This window comes from Vidua chalybeata, chromosome 2 (assembly GCF_026979565.1).
Source record: "Vidua chalybeata isolate OUT-0048 chromosome 2, bVidCha1 merged haplotype, whole genome shotgun sequence".
NCBI lineage: Eukaryota > Metazoa > Chordata > Aves > Passeriformes > Viduidae > Vidua > Vidua chalybeata.
Genome location: NC_071531.1, coordinates 56,385,502 through 56,406,224, shown reverse-complemented (window position 1 = coordinate 56,406,224; position 20,723 = coordinate 56,385,502). Strand labels below are relative to the sequence as shown.

The following is a 20,723-nucleotide window of genomic DNA, read 5'->3' as shown; positions in this document are numbered from 1 at the left end:
TAAGACACAGTTCTATTTATTTTCTTTCTATTTCTATTTCTTTTTGCATCATGTAATACAATATTTACTGCCTTTGCTCCAATAATATAGAAACTAATTTTGGAGAAACCATTGACTCCTCTATTAAAGCTTTGTAGAGCACATTTATGATTTCATGAATGATCCTTATGACTAATCCCCAGCACACGTCAATTGCTCTGGCTTTATTAATCCTTCCAAGAGCCAAAATCTTTCTTAGAAAAGTGGTTTGGGTTGTGGGATTTTTAACTGGTTAGATATTTACCAACTTTGTGATCAAGAGTTACTAAGTGAAACTTTACACATTTTCCATGCTAGAGCTTGTGTGTTTTAAGGTACATGGCCAAAGACCAACAGAAGGCAAAGCAGTGGACACATAATGAGATGCGCTACATCATCATCTTTGTAACACCTTTTTAAACAGATATGAACAGCAACATCACACTTGTCAACACAAAAGAAAGTTACAGAAACATTTGATGCATAAGAGATTTTGGACAAGATTTCAAACATATCAACAGACTTCTGTCTTGGAATGCTATGCAAAAATATTCTGAGGCTTCAATACATCTTCAAGATAAGTATCTTGAGACAAGTACATCAGTTACCAAACTAAATGACAAGTAAAATTATTATAGCAACTGTGGAATCAAGGTCAGAAAGAGCAAAGAAAATCAGTAGCAAAAATTGGGTACAAGTGTTCCACTCCAGTCAGAGCAAGAATTGACTATCAGACATCCATGAAGAGAGATCTAGAGGAAAAATATAAAGACTTTAATTCTTCCAGTTCAAAATTGAAAATAACAGTTTTTGGAACACAGAAATAGATTGTAAGCTACTCACAGATGGTTGCAGAACATGCAAAAGCAGAAAATTAATATAGCATAAACACAAAAGAGCTCAGCATGGATGATGGGGCTCTTCTGTGTCACATCAAACCAGCAGGCAATGAGGAAGAGCATACTCTACAGGAATAATTACACAGGTACGACCCAGGAAGACAAAGAATGCAACAAAAGCAAAAGGGAGGGTAACATCACTGGAAGTGCAGTAGTAGTCATCAGTAGCAAAAACCATCTCACATCTTGACTAGAAAGCAATTTCCCTTCCGGCTTTTAAAATCAGAAGTCTATTGTAAGCACGGGGGGATGAAGCCAGCCCTCAAACTGAAGTGACTAGATTGGAATTGTAAAAAAATCCTATTATATGAGACTTTTCTTTTCAAGCAATGTCTTTCACAGAGTACTAATGAAAGCAACATGCCTGCTCCAAAAAATGAGTTAGCCACTAGCTTCTCCATGCACCGACATCTTAAATATAAAGTGAAGACACAAGCCACTGTATTTGCAGACAGTTCACATACAGACTTGAAACAGGTGTAGAAGGAAGACACTTTGGCTGAAATAATGGATTTCAGCCCATGAATCAGTGAACAGAGAACAAATTTGGTTTAAGACAGCTGTGCCCTAAATGCCTTTTCCAGTATCTCCTGAAAAATCTCAGTCCCTTCTTTACAGTCTGTGCTCCCAAAGTGTCTCCTCTTCCTCTCCTGCTCCACACAACAGCAGCAACAGAAGTCCTGGCCAGGAGAACTACCATGAAGTATCCCAGGCAGTCCCAGAGGTCTGCTAGAAACAGACAGCCCTTATTCAGGGAGAAGAGCCTATTCCTCCTTGAAAAGACATATTTCACTTGTTCCCATTTTTAGTTTATGTTTTGGTTTTAAGTTTCTCTTGAATGTATAGTAAATATTTTGCATCATTATACATTACGCTGTATAACATTCATATTCCCCCATATTCACCAAATCCTATACCACTCATCCTAGAGGAGGAAAGCACATCTTGGAATATATTTGATCAGACAGAACATTTAAGACAAATTGAGATAATAGGATTATAAAGACATTTAAACATGTGTCAAACTTTAAATTACTTTAAATAATTTAAAACAATGCAGTCTAAAAAAAAAGATTCCCATACATTAATAAAAGGGAATTCACAACAAGATTTGCACAGCAGTAGAGTGTGGATATTCTACATATACTTCCCTTTTGAATTATACATTGATAGTGCTTCAGAAAAGTTAATACTTCTCAGTATTCCATACAGGCAAATAATTTCATGGTCCACAGAAAGCACTATACAGAAAGAATAGAAATTTCATTGCTTGGGTGTTATGAAATCTACCACTGATGCTGCTGGCGATCCAAGTGCATAGAGGAGGAAACAGCAAAAAAAAAAGTTCAATAATCTTCCATGTTACACCAAAACATTTTAAATCAGGGTAACCAACAGGCTCCAGCTAAGCTTAGCTTTGATACAGTTTCACTAGAGTTTAAAGCAGGTTTGACCTTGCATCTTTTCTATTTTTTGGTATTTATTTTATCAATGGATACATATAGATGCATACAGGAACAGTGCTCTAGGAGAGTAAGAAAACTATCTGTATGAGCAAAAATTAAGCCACTATCAAGAAAGAATGGCAAAGTTTTATTGGCTTATTTCATAGGCTGACTATTATTCCACTGAGAGCCCATGAAATAAGAAAGTGATTTTATGCCCACACCATGGCCCTGAAAAATCAAAGTTAAAAAGAGATCCACAATACAAACTTTCTGGCTCATCACAGTTTCTAATCAGGTCCCTAGAAAGTAAATCTTTTTGTGTTCTGATTTTGACCTTAGTGATGACTTCTTATACCATTCTCCATAATAAAAGAGCGTATATTGAACTTACACACAATAATGCAGGAGTCAATGGATCAGTTACTGCTAGAATAATTTTTGGCACGACAGCTTATCAAGACATGACCTACTAACAGAGCTGCCATGCATGCAGGAATGAAAGGTGTTACTTCACTGCCACCCTGCCTCCCTCATCTCTCCCTTAATTAACACATCAAATCACCTATTCCTATATTAAGAAATTTCTCAAAAATTAAATCCAGCACATTCATGTAAAAAAAAAAAAAAAAAAACATTCATTACATTCATTATCACTGTAAGGGATGGCCTTAGTAAAAGCACTGAAAATAGCCCTTGTGATGGCCCTGCTCCTTCACCGTCTCCAGCCTCCTTGTTCTCCTTGACTGCTTTTGCTAGATCTTTTTTGAAGGGTTACTTTCATATACATTTCTTCTGCTTATGTACAGAGGAAAGTGACACCAGCACATGTTTTTTCTCTGCTTCAGTGGCACTTTTTGTCATCAGGCTTGAACTAACCACAGAGTCTGTCACGGTGGCTGGAGCAGCTGCAGGGCCTGGTGCCTCACTGTCAGATTCAGAGACCTTCTTTCCCTCCTGAGGGCACTGGGCAGTGCTGGGCATGGCTCAGTAGGTCTGGGCCAGGCCCCAACACATTTTTAGTGGTTTAGGTCCTCCTGGGTTGCCAGGGTGGCAGCACACCTTTTCCAAGGCCAAAACGTTTACTAGTTTTTCTGGATTTTGCACTTGCTAGGGGTAAAGTGCAAACACAGACCACTGCCCTAGACACTGGCCCATACAGTCCCACACATTCCTCCACTCCAAACTATCCAGCTTTTGGGCATATGTCTGGGTGATGTTCTTAATTAAGAGTCTGATCTTAAACAAGACCTGAACCATATGCAATAACATGCCGGCTCCAAGAAAAAGGATCAGGTTGGTTTCAAGGGTATTCAAAGGTTATTCAAAATCTTTAAAATTCTCAAAGGCTACTGTAATCGGTCTGGAGGAGAAGGAATGAAAGGGGGAGGGAAAAAGATGCAGGAAGGTATTGTTATGGGTTCAGGATGATGCCTGTACACAAAAAAACTCAAGACAGTCAGAATAGCAAAGCAAGCCAATTTTATTAGTCGTGTTAGCAATAAATACATACCAACCCCTGGATGTTGGAGAAGCTGCCAAGCAGGAGAAGGAGACAGAGCACAGCTCCTGAGTGGGAGAGGCATCAGGGCATCCCCTGATGAAAACGGTGTGCATCATGTCATCCTCTCTCCTCCACCCTTATATCTCCACCTCAGGAGTGGCCAGTTTCAACATCATCTCACACGGGGCCACTGCATGAGATGAAGTCACAACAGCTCATGATCACACCTCCTTGCCAACAACAGCTTAATTATTCCCCTTTCAAAGGATGAATTCCATTGTTACATAGTTTCATTTCTGAAGGTTAGTCCTACCAACTAACAATAAATTCTTCTTCTACATTATCTTGTTGACATGCTCAATCGCAGACCAAATACGTCAGGCCTTAGACCCGTCTTCAGTCCCTGACAAAGGTATCTTCCCCATGGGTTGTCTTCCTGAGGACACAACTTCTGATACCTCATCATGAAAACAGAGAATTACAGAATTATTATGGTTTAACCTAAAATACGTTACTAGAAGTACTGAACAATCTTCTTTCTTTCACTCCCATTCTCATGAAGAGACACACACATTCACATATATAAAAAAAAAATGAATAAATATACAGGCCATCAAGACACTGATGGTGATCACTAAGCAGAGTTTTTAAGCAGAGTTCTGATATGAAATATATACAGGTATAAAATATTCCTTTCCTGAGTGAAAGCATAAAGCCAAGAGTATTGCTTATAGTTTTTGCTCTTTTTCTGGGTGTTTATCTCACTCTGCCTTATAGCTATGTAGGACAAAAAGTACTGCCACCCTTTATTTTCAAGTTCACGTTTTGACTGCCTGCTATTTATATACTCAGTAAACACATTTTCACATCTAAAAAATCTGCTCAAGCACTACAGAATAACTCAATCTCCCAGACATTTTGCCAATCATTTTAGTCACAGAAGCCAAGAGCTCAGTCATGAAAGTCTGCTGTAAAACCCTGATGCTGACAGATGACAAAGGGGAACATTAACAACATAGGAAAGAACAAAAGGAGAATACAAAGTGGAACAAATCCTGTGTCTTCACTTGAAATAATTATTATTCCTACTGGATAGGGAACCAACACAATGAACTGGGTTGCAACAATTCATTTCAGTATCTTCAGAACTTAAAGCAACCCACTTACCAGCAGAAATACTTCTCAAAAGATCAAAGAAGTTACTTCCAATGACTCTGAGTCAAAGACCTCTTAACATATTTTTCCTCCTTGAAGCTCCAGAAAATTAAAAAAGTATATTCTTTCTTTGACTGTCAAATTGCTCTACAAGATTAACTTCTTAGTATGCAAGAAATTACACTGCTAGTAGTAGAGCTTTTAGGAAGAGCAAGACTTGCATAAACCAAGATACACAGAAGAATCCCTTTGATAGAATTACTTCTTATTACTAATAAACTCAATCTCAGAGATTACTTTACCAATCTAAAATTTATAGAATTTAGACCTGTGCACAATTGCATCCTAAATGTGTAGACAATATTTCACTCTGAATCTTATTTCTCTATATACTGAAAATTATACAGCCTAGTCTAATCTTTAAAGCAGTTGCTATGAAATCAGTATAATTTGATGTTCTAAGGAATTTTAGTATGCTTTTCTTTTTTGTCTCCATAAGATACCTTTTAATAAAATTTTGTTAATATGTAGGTTTAGTTAACCTTTCTGAGTCTTATTCTCCCTCTTTCTGCCAACACTGAGTCAGGCATGCCAGCAAACTGCATCTCAGAAAGTGCAAGATCACCCCAAGAGGCAGGAGGGGACATAAGAGACAGGTAGGTCCCTGCTCAGGGTGCCAGGTGAATCCCCTCCCAACTTACCAAGGGAGCTGTTCCAATACATCTGTTGTTTGTGAGCAGGGAAAGACTAGTGGGTGATATGGTGTGCATGGTGGCCATTTTGGGCACTGGGAGAACAAAATTGTTAAAGTTCTCAATTCTGAATAAAGTAAGGATGGGCACCAGCAGAACTGCCATTTTGGGCTTCTGGCAGGCAGACTTTTAGCAGGCCAGCAGGCGTTTTTAGCACATGGACTGAAAAAGTCCCTTGTGAATCAATTCTGAAGGGTAAAGAAGTCCAGGAAGGCTGAACATACTTTAATATGGAAAATTTTAAAGATACAGAAGCAGTCTGTCCGATATGCCATAAGAAAACCCAGTGGAGAAAAAAGACCAGCCTGGCTAAATAGAGAACTTTAGGCTGAAACTCAGGGCTCAGAGGAGAGAAAAAAAAGAAAAGAAGAAAAAAAAAAAAAGAAAAGAAAAAAAGTGTATCACTTCTGGAAGGAGGGTCAGACAACCTGGGGTGTTGTAAGGTTATGTAAGGAGAAAAAGTAGAATAGTCAAAGCCAAAGAGGAACCTGGTCACTGTTGTTACAGACAACAAAAGTTTCAATGAATACATTGCCAGCAATGTACAGCTATGAAGAGTCTCTTTCCTTTGCTGCTTGCAGAGTGTAGTGTAGTGTCCAAGGATGACAAAAAGGCTGAGGTATTTAATGCCTTCTTTACCTCAGTCTTTAATACCTAAACCAGTTGTGCTCAGGAAACCCAACTCCCAGAGATGAAAGTTAGAGATGGGAAGCAAAGTGAAGCCCCCATAATCCAGGAAGAAATAGCTAGTGATCTGCTATGGAAGTTAAACACCAACAAATCTATGGGCCTGGATGGGATGTACCAGAGAATAATGAGGGAGCAGGTAAAAGAGCTTACCAATTCACTTTCAAACATTTACCAGCAGTCCTGATTATCTGGAGAAGTTCCAGTTGACTGGAAATTAGCAAATATAAGGCCCACCTAAAAGAAGAATTAGAAAGATGATCCAAGGAATCACAGGCCTGTGAAACTAACCTAAGTACCAGGGGAAGTCTTGGAACACACCATCCTGAGTGTCAGTACACAGAATGTACAGGACAATCAGGATATCAGGCCCAGCCAACATGGGTTTGGGAAAGGCAGGTCCTGCTTGACCAACCTGATCTCCTTCTATGATCATTTGACCTACTCAGTGGATAAGGGAAAGGCTGTGGACGGTGCCTCCCTAGACTTCACTAAGGCATTTCACACCATTTCCCACAGCATTCTCATGGAGAAACTGGCTGCTCGTGGCTTGGACAGGTGCATTCTTTGCTGGGTGAAAAACTGCTTGGATGGCTGAATCCAGGGAGTAGTAGTGAATGGTGCTACATCAAGCTGGTACCCGGTCACAACTGGGGCTCCCCAAGGCTCAGTATTGGGGCCAGTCTTTCTTAATATCTTCATCAGTGATCTGGACTAAGAGGTTAAGTACTCTTTCAATGTGCAGATGACACCACATTGGGTGACAAGTGCTGATCTGTTGGAGGGCAGGAAGGCTCTGCAGAGGAATCTGGACAGGCTGGATCAATGGACTGAGGACAGCAGCCTGATGTTCAATAAATCCAAGTGCCAGATCCTGAATCTGGGTCACACAAAACCCCTTGCAGAGCTATAGGCTGAGGTCAGAGTGGCTGGAACACGGCTGAGCAGAAAAGGACCTGGAGGTGCTGGTTGACAGTAGCTGAACATGAACCAGCTGTGCCCAGGTGGCCAAGAAGGCCAATGGCATCCTGGCCTGTATCAGAAAGTGTGGCCAGCAGGACCAGGGCAGTGACCATCCCACTGGTGATGCTTCACTTCAAATTCTGTGTTCAGTTTTGGGCCACTCACTACAAAAAAGGCATTGAGGTGCTGGAGTGTGTCCAGAGAAGGGCAATGCAGCTGGTGAAAGAAGGGTCTAGAAAGCAAATCCTATGAGGAGCAGCTGAGGAAGCTGGGGATGTTTATGTTGGAGTAGAAGAGGCTCAAGGGGGATCCAACTGCCCTCTACAAATACCTGAAAGAAGGTTTTAGCAAGGTGGGAGGTGGCCTCTTCGGCCATCTCAAGTGAAAGGAGAGGAAATGGCCTTAAGTTGCACCTGAGGAAGTTTAGAATGGACGTTAGGAAAAAAAAAAATACTGGCAGAGTGGTTAGGCATTAGAATGAGTTGCCCAGGAGCATGATGGAGTAACCATCTCTGGAAGTGTTCATGAGGAATCTAAATGTGCCACTTGATATAGTTTAGGGGTGATTATGGTGGTGCTATGTTGACAGTAGATCTACATGATCTTGAAAGTATCTTCAAACATTGATGATTCTGTGATTGTTGGAATGTGGAGCATTTGAGAGAGATAATTTGATATCTCAGCTACCTGCTTTCCACTCCTCTGTGGAGGAAGAATGCAAATGCCGTCTTTGTATACAGCAAACAATTAAGCTAAAAGAAGCACAGGTATAAAAATCAAGGTTTGAACTTAAAAATGAGGATTTATCACTAAAAGTAGACAATTCATCAGCATCTCACAAATAATCCAATTTAGATACTGAAAAGCAGTCTGCATTTTAGATTCTCAACATGCTGCTAACATGTCTGAGTTTAAAAACAAAAAAAGTTCCTGGTCACCAACATACAACTGTATTTGTAAGAAATTGCTTGGGAAATATAAATATTTCATAAAGCATAATGCAGCAGTAAGTAAACATGCAAGTGATTGCCAATGAGAAGAAATTAAATATATTATTTCATCGAAAGCTACAAAATCAAGTCATGTTAAACCTTCAATTTCTTTACCTTTTCTTACTATAAATTTTGTCCTTGTCTCAGAATCAGACACAGAAAGAGTAAACCAATAGAAAACTGAAATAGAGGAATAAAAAGTGCCCATTTGAAAGCATACCCTCATTCCAAGATGATGTTGGAAGTAAACAGAATATCCCCCTTTACATGTATTTAAAATTTCTCAAATGTTGTGGTGTTGTAATTTATTTCACTGTTAGCCTTTTACTAAATAGCTGTTGTTTCCCTTTTCAAAAATATATTTATATAAACAATTTGGTACTACCCTGCAAATGAGATTTCATTACTCTGTGAAAGGGGCCTTTTTCATGCTCTGAGAAATTTAAGGAGTTGGGAAAAGTTTGTTTACTACAGAGCTGACAAGCTTTTTGTCCTTATCTCAAAAATCCACAATAAATCTGCCGATTTTTTGGGGCAATGATTACAAGCATGACAAGTCCAATAAGCTTTGTAAAGTACAAGTGCAAAAAGGCAGCAAGCTAGCCTCTTGAACAGGAAAAAAGGCACCTCACAAAAACAAACAGCAAGATCTCATGTATCCCAACTATAATCCTTACATGATACTATCAAAACTTGTTTTCTAGTTACCAAAAAATACTTTTGCTTTCAGAAAGCTGATAGCATTTCCCTAGCTCTCCAAGATATACAAGTTTATACAATCAGACTCGTATTATCAGCCAGTCAAACTTGTATTAGCAGCCAGTCAGACTCAAATTTCTTAATAACAATTTCCATTTAATGAAATTCTGCTAAAGAAATAGAAACAGATTATTTAAGTCAAACTAGGACTGATAGACATAAATCTCTCTGCACTTCAGCTCCCAGCTACACACAGAAGTACTTCAGCAAGAATTCTGTATAGCACTGAAGTCGTAACAGCTGATCTTTAGTTGATGACAAAACATTACTTCCTAGGCAAATTCAAAGACTTTGTAAAATTATGTATTTTAAGAAAAAATATTATTACCCACAAAAGAATAGTATAGGCAGTGAAAGAGGTAACTTCAAGAGCAAGAAAAAAATCTGGTTTGTGGTTAGATACAGAACCTCATCTCTTAATCAAATTCAAGAAACACTGTTAAGCATGACACTGAATATATTTAAGGTGGTTTGAACAAGCATTAATAAGTTTCACAAGCAAATGTTACTTTGTTAAACATGTTATTTTAAGCTAGCCACGCAGCCTAAGTAACTTCAGAATTAAAAATGCAATCACAGATATCTTAACTATACTGCATGTAGATTGGCACAATTACCTGTGTCAGGCTCATTTAGCTGTGATTAGAGCATACTTCAAAGCCATCCATACATTTTTGCTACTCATCTTGATTATGTTACAGATAATTACCAGTTCATTGAGACTTTTCCAATTAACTAAATTATCCTCAAAGATAAGATAGTTTCTTGTATTACTAAGGTTATTTCTATTGCATTAGCAGTAAGGTTATTTGCTTAGCCAAAGCAAAACTTAAGTTGTCTTACCACATCATCTGTCAGTGTCTTGATATTTAAGTGCTGTAAATCAAACAGGAAAGCAGTCATGTCAAAATTGTTCAGTAAAAAAAAAAATAAGCTCAGTTATAGTTACTTTTATTCAAAACATGCAAATTAAACAGTGTTGAATCCTGACACTTGAAATAAACCAAGTTCTTGGCAAGTTGTACCTTGCTGGTTTATAATGCACAGCAAATTATACAGATTTAAAAAATCTTCCATTTGATCCTCCAACAGAACATCAAAAGACTATGAACTAAGCACAGCTTGAAACAAGTTGTGTTTTATTATATTTCATAACTAAATTATGCTTTAGAGCTAAATGTACAGATGACCTGCTCAAAATACAGCTACTGGACATGTGTCTTCTCAAGATGGCTGTGGGGACACCAACAACAAATAATCCAGAGATTTCAAACCCAATAGAAGAACACATAGCTCCTCAAAAGTTCAAAACTATCCTTCAAGCCGCAACACTCAAAATACTCACATTGTTGAATAGTCTCAAATAATGCCTCTGTAGCAAGCAGAACATGAACCTGTGAGCAGAAACTGAACTAAGCTTTTAATAATAGTAGCATCCAAAAAAATCTATAGATCACTCAAAACAGCAGTTTCTGAACCAACACTTGCTCTCCACTGCAAATTTACAAACACAGCAAGTGCTACGATGTACAGCTCTTCCACAAAAGCAAAGAGCAGCACAGAATATTGGCAACTGATGAGTCAGTGTTGCAGGGATCCGACGTATCATTTTTATGAAGAGGTTGAGAACAGACTTGGCAGGAAAATGTCAAGAATGTGAAGTCACATACTTAGTGAGATAGACTCTTACCCTTCTCTTAGACTCCCCTAGTATACACAGCTTGGCAACAGCTACAGCAACTGTCAACAACTATATCTTAATTAACCAGATTTGGAAACTCTTCACCAAGTCAACAATAATTGGCTATCTCTCTCTACAACCTGAAAGGAGGTTATAGCAAGGTGAGGGTCAGACTCTTCTCCCAGTTAACAAGCAATAGGACAAGAGGAAATGGCATCAAGTTGCACCACTGGAGGTTAGCTTGGATATTAGGAAAAATTTATTCACTGAAAGGGTAGCCAGGCATTGGAGCAGGCTACCCAGGGAAGGCTGGACTCAACATCCCTGAAAGCATTCTAATGGCATGCAGAGACATAACACCTGGGTTTGGCAGTGAAAGTGGTGGTGCTAGGTTAATGATGATTAACTCAGAGGTTTCCAACTTTAATGGTTCTATGATTGTGACAATTACTTCTGACATCTTCTCTGGCTCATCCCTCAGAATTAAAGAACAATTTGTCAATTTGTGTTAAGTCAAACATTATCACACAACAGCTCTAGTCTGAATAGTGTCAAGAAACTGAGGAAGAAGTGTCTGATGAATGGTTATGAAGTTAAAAATAGAAGAAAAATGATGTGCAAGGAAATACAATATTCAGTGACACACTATATTCCGTCAAAAAAAAATTGTTAAAAAAGGTACTAGGTCACTACTGAACTTTTATGACAATTCCATTCCATGTTCTAACAGGTGAGGATTTGTAATAAATGAAAACAACTACTCCAATCTGGCCAGGAAACTGAAGATCTGTATCCCAGTCTTCTCACTGGTGTTCTCCTGCCAAAGGGTAGATCAGACTTTTTCCCCACACACTGCTATAGAACTGGGGTTTATTACTTGCTTTTCCCATTCTGCTAAATATCTACAAAGACTGTAAAAATGTTAACTGGTGTCATTTACAAAAGCTCATGAGTTTGCATTTAGAAAGGTTTGGTACAATACTTCTTCCCTTAAGTGAGCAAAACTGCAAGAGAAAACACTAACATACGGTCTGACACTGCAACTAGCTAGAGAAGAACATGAAAATTTATTCCCTTTTCATGCAGATGACTTAAATCACTAAGCCTTAAGCAATGCACAAATACCATCATGGAGCTCCTCTAACATGGCAGGAGATTACATAATCTGCTTAGAATGAAAACCACCTGCATTCTATGCTTTGAGTAGAAATTCAAGATTCATGTCAAATTCACTCCACTAAAAAAATGCAGGAAAGCAAGAACATCAGGTTCATTTCCACTTAAGAACAGATGTTGGATGTTTTGTAATTGCTCCATACAAGACACCATCAGCATGCAGGTAACCAGGCAATTTCAGATTCAGGTTTTGTTCTTTGAAAAAGACAGAAGTTAGTGGGATAGTTCAAGCTAGTATTTTACTTTTCTTTTAAGTCATGAAATTCAGCAGTGCAATTTACTATGATCACAAGTGAAAAGTTTCCCATTTTGTATATCAGAACACCTCACTGACCCAAGTCACCTGACTAATTAGTGAAAAAAAGACTACCACACAACTAATTAAGGACACCATAATGGTATAACAAACTCAACATACAGATATGAGCCTTCTCTCAAAATCTTCATCTTACTGGATACCTAGAGTACAGAAGTCTAAAAAATATCAGCACTTCTTTCATAAAAAGTTGTGGAGTCTAGTTTGAAGGCAAATGCTAAAAGCAGGTTCTTAAGTAAGAATCTACTTAACCAGCACCAAATATCAACACTGGTGACATAGAGACTTTATAAAGGAGAAGAAATTCCATGCAAACTACAACCTAATGTTCAGCCCTTTCAGCACTCAAAAGACTGAATGACTTGTTGTAAGACATCTCTAAAGACTTACTTAGTAAACTTTATGTTATAATGCTTCTCAGTCAGAGGAGTTGGTTAAAATAGAACTGGGGTTCTCTTTTTCCCCTCTCCCTCACCAAGTCCTTCTTTTTGTCAGAAGAACAAAAGTAAAATCAGTTGACAGCTTCACTGGTCTTCTATAGCATGCAAGGATACAGGACGTGGAACAGTACCTGTGGTCTTAACGACCACAACCATAACAAAGAAACTTACCACACTGGATCTTTTAATGGCATTGTATATAGAGGAGTGCTGCAACTCAAGAATAAGAGCATATTTTTATTCTTGACAGGCCAAACGAAACAAACACATTTCTAGTAAGAGGAAAAATAACTAGACTAGGAGTCAGGTAAATTCCAGATAGAGGCTAGAGTGCTTTACTACCACAGGGACCTATTTCTATTTCCAGGCTGAGATATATCAGTTCACAAAACATACATTCTGCTCAAGTGAACAGGTTGCCTTAAACACAGGCCCACAAGTGAATACATATGACTTAAGTAATATTCCTATAATATTCAGTCACTGCTAAAAACATTAAGTAGTTTTACAGAATACTGCTTCACAATGGATGAAAATATTTCATGCTATTCTGAGTCTTCCATGAACTCCACAATAACAAAATTATTGATTTGAAAGCACAGGAGCTATGTACAAGTATTCTTCTAGTCTGTTTATCATGTAGAAAGTAGATATGCAAAACTGAAAAACAAATTATCAGTATTTTAAGTATGCTGACATCGTGTTTTCTAGTCAGAGATATACAAAAGCACAAAGATATTAGAGTTAATTAGGACAGTTCAGGAAAGATTTATAAGTAGCACCTACAGTTAGAAAAACAGAAGAAACACCATTGCTTAGTTTTCAGCTATAAAAACACATTTATAAACTAAATTTTAAAACTGCACTCCTCAGTGTACCTTAGTTTTTAGTCTAGGACATGGAGGAAGAGGTCATTTTGTTTTGCAATTGAGTAGAAGCAGTTCACTTAATGTTAAGTCCAATGAGAAAGAAATACACAGGTGTATCATTTTTGAAGAAAGCAAGCAATCTGACAGAATTACCCCTTACAGAAGATTATGTCTCTCAGGCATACTGCTGAATAACCAGTGTCATAAGACGGAAGATATACATATACATGCAGCATGTGGTACAGTGTTCTTGATGAGCTGGCAAAACTCCAAGGATAGTGAGAGTCTTAGAAGCTGAAAGGTACAAGAGGATGCAAGGGCTGAGCTTCACAACACAAGCACAGCAACAAGACGACTGCTCCCGAGACAGGAAGAGTACTGTGTCTCTTGAAAAGGTCACAAATGATGAAGACATGTGTGATGGAACTTTCACACCTCTCAGTTAAAGGAAGCCAAATACTATTTGGCTTCATATACATTCACAGTAGAGAATCTTATTGTCATATTGATGCCTGAAAACTAGGCAAGAAAACAGTACTCCATAGCACAAGGCCTATAGAGCAGGCATACTTTATTCTATGCCAGGAATGAGGGGGATAGCTCCACCACACACTCACTCTTCCATTCTTTGCACAGTACAAGCTTTTATACTTTTTCTACTTAATGTGCACATTATACTTTCCTAACCTTCACGTTGTAACATATTTTCTAATTACATGATTTTGAAAGCCCTTGTAGCACATGTACGGTTTCTGCACGAGGTGGTGATCAGCCTCCTTGTGGTCATTTTGGATGAAGGCTGAGAAGTCTTCCTCGGGCGTGAACTTTTCACCTCTGTCTCTGTGCATGCTCTATAAGCTTGCCTGCTGAAACAGCCACTGGTTAGCTTTTTGCAGTTAGCTTGTTCTGCTAAATCTGCTGATTTCTAAAAAGCGCTTCATTCACATACCTTGTTACAAAGTAACTACTTTTTTCCGCATAGCTACAGCTTTTTGCATCGCTCAAGCATTATCTTGTTGCCTCAGCATCAAAAGGAAGAAAGGGAGGAGGGGGTGAACCAGGGAGGATGATGGGGCAACATTATCTTGTTGCCCAGGTATCAATACACAAGATGATGCATCCAAACAGCAGTACATACTTGAAGTTCATCTGCTAGATATAATGTAATAACTTGAGGGATTGCCTATATAATTACCCCAGTCAAGTCCAGGTAGAGACAGTGAAGCAAAGCAAAGCAATGACAAATCCCTCTTAATTGGATCAACAGTATTAGTCCGATCCTGTGAGTCTTTACATCTATTTCCCTATCTTTACAAGATAGGGAAAGCAATCAGGAGCAAAACTACCTTAACATGACAGGTTCTACACAGTGATATTCTTTAGGCATTGATGAGTTAAACTCAAAATTGGTGCTTACAGGTAAGATCATATAACAAAGTGCTAGAACACAACACTAAAATTTAGTATCATAACCCACAGTGTTAATTCATGCCAACAAAAATAACAGCATGAAGAATTTACAATTTTATAAAGCCGCGATAAAGTGTTTTAGGTAACATCTGTTCAGCAATCATTTCTTTAAAAGACTAATTTAGATTCAAGGTCTTACACTGCAGCATAACTGCAGCAATAATTCAGTCACTTTGTAATTAAAGATATTGACACAGATTGGTCTTACCTTTCTACTCTATGCCAGAGAAATTGAAGTGTTTTTCCTCTTAACTACATCTTTCTTTGATTTATAGACACTGTTAAATGCAACAGTTAATTTGTCTATTCTTAATAGATTGGTGTAAACAAACCCTTCTTGACTCATAAATTTCATAAAGAGCTTAACCAAAAACATACCCTGAAAGTCACTGAAGTCAGGTCAATGGTAAACTGAAATTAATAGAAACACCTCTTATTTGATCTAGAAACTGAAGTTGATCTTTTGAAGACCAGTCTACAATATGTAGTATCTGTAAAGTGCAGTTGGAAGTCACATAATATAGTGCTCACTGCAATGATTTCCAAACATTTCTAAGGTGAGGGGGGAATCAAGGAAAGGAAGTGGCAAACAATTTCTTTTTACCCCACCCTGCCCTCGCAGATTTCAGAAGTTTCTTGCTCAGTCAATGTATATAGAAAGAACAAGTAAAATATCTGCCATCCTTCTGTAGATTTCCTCTTTTTACAAGGCCCTAAACCACAAGGGGGTTAGGCATGAGCTTTCAATAAGCTGAAGTACCACAGAAATTCTTTTACCCTTTTAAAAGTCCCACTCTTCTAAAAACTTGGACCTGTTGAACAAAGTCATGCTGGTATGTACTTCAAAATGAACTCCTTCAAAAAAAGTATTTAAAATGATTCTGCAAAAGAACAAAGACAACTGAGGCTTAAAACTCATTCACTTCTTCTGAGAAGCTAGTTTATTCAAAAAGAGTCCTTGAAGGCCTCATTTGGCAGGGCTAAACAGTTATAGCGGCTGATTCCAACGCCTCTTTCTCCCCCCCTCCACACCTCATATGAAGTGGGTTTTTAAAAACAGTATTTTCCTCAGTTAAAAAAAGAATTTGATCAATATGTTGCATTGACTGGAAGGGTCCAACCTGGAACTTATTTTCAAGCCTTGAACACTGAGAAATATTACACTCACATAATCTGTATTACTTGAGGTCAATAAATCTAACTTAGTTTGACAAATGTACACAGATAGAAATATAACTGAGGTAACATGAGGTATGGCACTCTAAGTACCCTAAACAGAGAAAAGGGCATAAACTAAATCTAAGACTGGATTACAGAGAACCCAAAGGCGTGAGAGCCAGGCTCTGCACATTTTGACACAAAACTAATTTAGCTATTAAAATTACATTGAAGATGTATTACAGAAAGAATTAGATGCAAAGAAGTCAAGTTAGAAAATACTCTAAGATCGTCAAGTCCCAACCATAAACCAAACGCTGCCAAGTCCATTACTAAACCACGTCCATGAATGCCACATCTACACACACATCTTTTCAACACCTTACAAGATGGTGACTCAACCACTTTTCTGGGCAGCCTCTTCCAGTGCTTGACCACCCTTTCAGTGAAGAAAGTTTAGTTAATACCCAATCTAAACCTATCCTGGTGCAACTTGAGGCCTTTTCCTCTTGTTCTGTTACTTGTTACTTGGGAGAGGACACTGACCTCCACCTCACTACAGCCTCCTTCCAGTTGTAGAAAGCAATAAGGTCAGTCAGTGAGTTAATGGCACACCAAGAATACAATCCATGTCCAATCCATAATTCTTCAGTCTTATCAACATCCAAAGATAAAATCTTTGCTTTAAGACATTATTTAAAGATGAAAAATAGGACTATTGTTAGGGTGAAATGCTTTTGAAAATTACAGTTTGACAAAACATTCTCATATATCCCTGCTTAAAGAGAAACTAGGCAGGGGAATAGGAAGAGCCAAAATAAAAAAAAAATATCAAAATCCACACCTACCTACAGGATGATTATATACCCTATAAAACTGAGTCAGAACTCCAAATTCAACCCCCTTTATTTTCTGTAGCTGTGACCTCAACACCATGACCTTAAAAAAAAAGTCAGCTGATGCCTATATTGAAACATTATCAAAACCACTCTTGCATAGCCTGGGAAGCCTAAACATATGCCCATCAAACTCATCTGCACCAAAAAAAAAAGGCCTTCTTTCACTGAAAAGATGAGATTTCATCTAAGAAAAAAAGGCTCAATGGCTTTTATCACATCTAATTTCTACTCCCTATAAACTATTGTACTGCCATTTTACCACATGATTAGCAAAATTGAACATGATAGCAACACACTACTTCTGTTTTAGCACATAATTAGAGGAAAAAATGAAAACCATTGTTATATCTGCATAAGAACTTGGCAGTTGAAGTATTGGTAGTAAATAAAACATCTTGACTCAGAGCTCTTGTCAGTCGCAAACACACAAAAATCCATGTCTTTCATGAAAGGAATAATCCAACCCTCAAGTCATACAGCAACGACACTATCTTTTACATGGGCCAGACCACACGGTTTCTCCTCACAGATCATATACTAAAGCATGTTGTGAGAGACTGGGAAGATCTGGTGTCACGTGTAAGGGGCCTTACACATGTCCAGCCGTGTCATCTGCATTTTGGGGTACATGTGTGTGGGGCAAGGGGTTGGTTAGGCCTTACCATGGTGAGGTGATGCCCTGCTCTGCACACACACCCCACTCCTGGGGCCTGTATGCCAGCCCCACACTGGCTACCAATCCCTGGCACAGAGGAGGCAATGCTGCACACCTGGCCTCTGGAGCCCCTAACCCAGCTCCTGAGTGGCCAAACAAACAGAAGTCCCACCTGGAGGAAGGGCTCCGGAAGGCCAAGGGGTATTTAAACATGAACGCAAGCACATATCTTGACCCTACCTCCTCTGGGAATTTCTATCAGCTGAGCACTGCTGGAACCCAGCAGCTGGTAGCTATACATGTTCTTTTTCATGTTTTTTTTTTTTTTTGTCTTCCTCTTCTTTTTCTTCTAGGAACTTTTGAGTAACTTAAAATCAAACAAGCTTGAAGTTTGCCAAGTTGAACAGGCTAAGTTAATGCTTTGAGATGTATTTTATGTTGATGGAATGTTGCACTAAACCTTTTGCCAAATCTTTGATTTTCTGAGGTTGCCAGTAAAGTCTTTTTGTTGTTTTGATCTCTTGAGAATATCTTGTTGCTATTTCTCCTGTACATCTAACTCAGAATACAGGAACAACCATGACCCCTTTTGAAAGCCTCGTCAAGCGAGGGGCCTTACACGTGTCCAGCCGTGTCATCTGCATGACTAAAACGCACATTCCCCCAGTGGATATACAACCACTTAGGAAGCCGAACAAATAGCTCTTGGTCAGTCTCATATATGCCTCTTCTAACATGCAGAAAAAGGCACAGGGACATGGTTCAAACAGCAGTCTCTGCAGCCACAATGCAAAAAGATTGCAGCAAACAGGAATATTCCAGGAGCAAGTTGTGACCTTCCAGAACAGGTCTGGCCAGCCTGTTTGATACCGCTTATTGGCTAACTTTTTTGAACCTGCGCACAAGTGCCAGACACTCAAGTACTGAATGTTACATAAATACAAACTTAGAATCAAGAGTCTAATATAATTGTTAGGGTATCTCTTTCGTAATTATGTAACAAATACATTTTAGAGCAGGTGGGCTCAGGGACAGCTGAACAAAGATCAATATGCATCACCTAAATATGAGCATGGGGTGCATTTCCTCTGCACATGGCAGATACCCCCTGAAAAGGAGGTTGTATCCAGATGGGTTCAGCCCCTTCTCCCAGGCAACCAATGACAAGATAAGAGGACACAGTCTCAAACTACACCACGGGACATTTAGGCTGGACATAATGAGGAATTTCTTCACAGAAAGGGTGATTAGACATTGGAATGGGCTGCCCAGGGAGGTGATGGAGTTATGATCCCCAAAGGTGTTTAAGGAAAGACTCAACATGGCACTTAGTGCCATGGTCTAGTTGACATGGTGGTGTTCAGTCATAGATTAGACTCGATGATTCCAGAGGTCTTTTCCAACCCAATTGATTCTGTGGATACAAGGCCTGTAGAATATATGTTGGTCCCAACTCTAATGCTTGGAATTCTCATCATGTTCAAACAAAAACTGGTTATTTCTGGGTACACTTTGGTTAGAGCTCATCTGGAAGACACGTTATCTCGTGAATGGTTATAAGACATCTTGAGTTTCCCAATTTCTTGATGTGCTAGCCAAAAGCTTGTAAAAGCAGGCCTATGGAAGAGAACTTTACTATGTCCTTTAAATTCAAAGACCAGTTTTACACTGTAGAGTTATATCAGGAAAGTTAAAAAAAAAAAAAAAACACAACCAAAAAAAACCACCAACAAAACAAACACTGCAGTCCTATTAGAAGTAACACCGTTTAAGAGCTGTAATTCTGTTCTACTACCCTTGCACCCATAGCTGTCGCGCAGCAAGTAAGGCAATGAACCTTTATGATGAAGCGCTCGGGAGCGACCTGAAAACTTCTTGTATCTTTTCACACGGGCAAGCAATAGGCGAGCTGGACCAGGCGGGATGAGCCTTCGAAGCCCAGCTGAACTTGACGGCGCCACGTATTGCCACTCAATGCCCCGATCTCGGGGGGCCCCAGGCAGGGGGCGGCGAGGGGCAGACGGGGGTGTCACCGCACGGCCGGGCCCCCTCGGCACGGGCCAGCCAGGCCCCGCTCCTCGGGCACCCCCGCCGCGGGACCGGCTCGTACTTACGAATTTAGGCTTCCTGCTGTCCGCCGCCTCCTCGGGGCCCCCGGCGCTCCCGGTTCCCGGCGGGCCCTTCCGACGGAGCCCCTTGTTCTCCCGCCCGCCGCGACTCGGCGGCGACGACGGGGCGCAATAACGCGGCCGCGGGGGCTCCATAGCCGCGTACGGGCGAGGAAGGGAGATGGGCAGAGAGGAGCGCTGCCCACGATCGGGCCCAGGCCCAGCGGCCCCGGCCGAGCTGGGCGCCTGCGATTAGCGCGGCTTAGCTGGGCTCGGCCAGGCAGGGCGCCGCGGGGGGAGGAGCGGGGCTCAGCGCTAAAGCCGCGGCCTCACCGCAGCGCAGGATTTAGCGAGGAGAAGCCCTAATCCCGCTACGCCCGAGCCGCGCGGGGCCGCGCGCTCCCAACGGCCGCGGCTGGCGGCGCGCGGCAACGTCCCGCAGTCCGAACCGTCCCGCCACCGCCGGTGCCGCCCCCGCCCGCCCGCCGCGGCCAATCCGCGCCGGCGCGGCGGCAGCGGCGCCTCCCGGTTGGCGGGACCGGTGCCCGTCTCCGATGAGTCAGCGGCTCGTGCCGGGCCCCGCCGCAACCCCGCCCCGCCCGGCCGGACCGCGCCTGTCCCCGCAGGGAACGGGACGGTCCCGCAGGTTTGAGGTAACGCCGCCTCCGAGGTACATACGCACACACACAGAGGAAGGGAGAGTTTGTTTCCTTATCGTGCAAACCCCGTCTTCTCTACATCCTGTCTGGTCAGGATCTGGTCACGGAGCGGGTCCCT

General features: G+C 40.4%; 1 protein-coding gene across 6 annotated transcripts in view; it reads right to left on the bottom strand.

Annotated features, from left to right (window-relative positions):
• Positions 1-20,334, bottom strand: part of DIAPH3 (diaphanous related formin 3) — a 202,227-nt gene extending 181,893 nt beyond the window's left edge. For 3 of the 6 annotated variants that reach the window (XM_053935714.1, XM_053935717.1, XM_053935715.1), the window contains exons 1-2: positions 19,953-20,334; positions 10,018-10,050 (exon numbers count right to left, since the gene is read on the bottom strand). In XM_053935714.1, coding sequence (XP_053791689.1) covers positions 10,018-10,050; positions 19,953-20,102 — 183 coding nt within the window. In that variant the 5' untranslated portion in view covers positions 20,103-20,334. Of the gene's footprint in view, positions 1-3,007; positions 3,075-3,879; positions 4,325-10,017; positions 10,051-19,952 lie in introns of those variants that run through there. The other 3 variants (XM_053935718.1, XM_053935716.1, XM_053935719.1) reach the window with 3 other exon arrangements.
• Between the last annotated feature and the right edge of the window lie 389 nt (positions 20,335-20,723).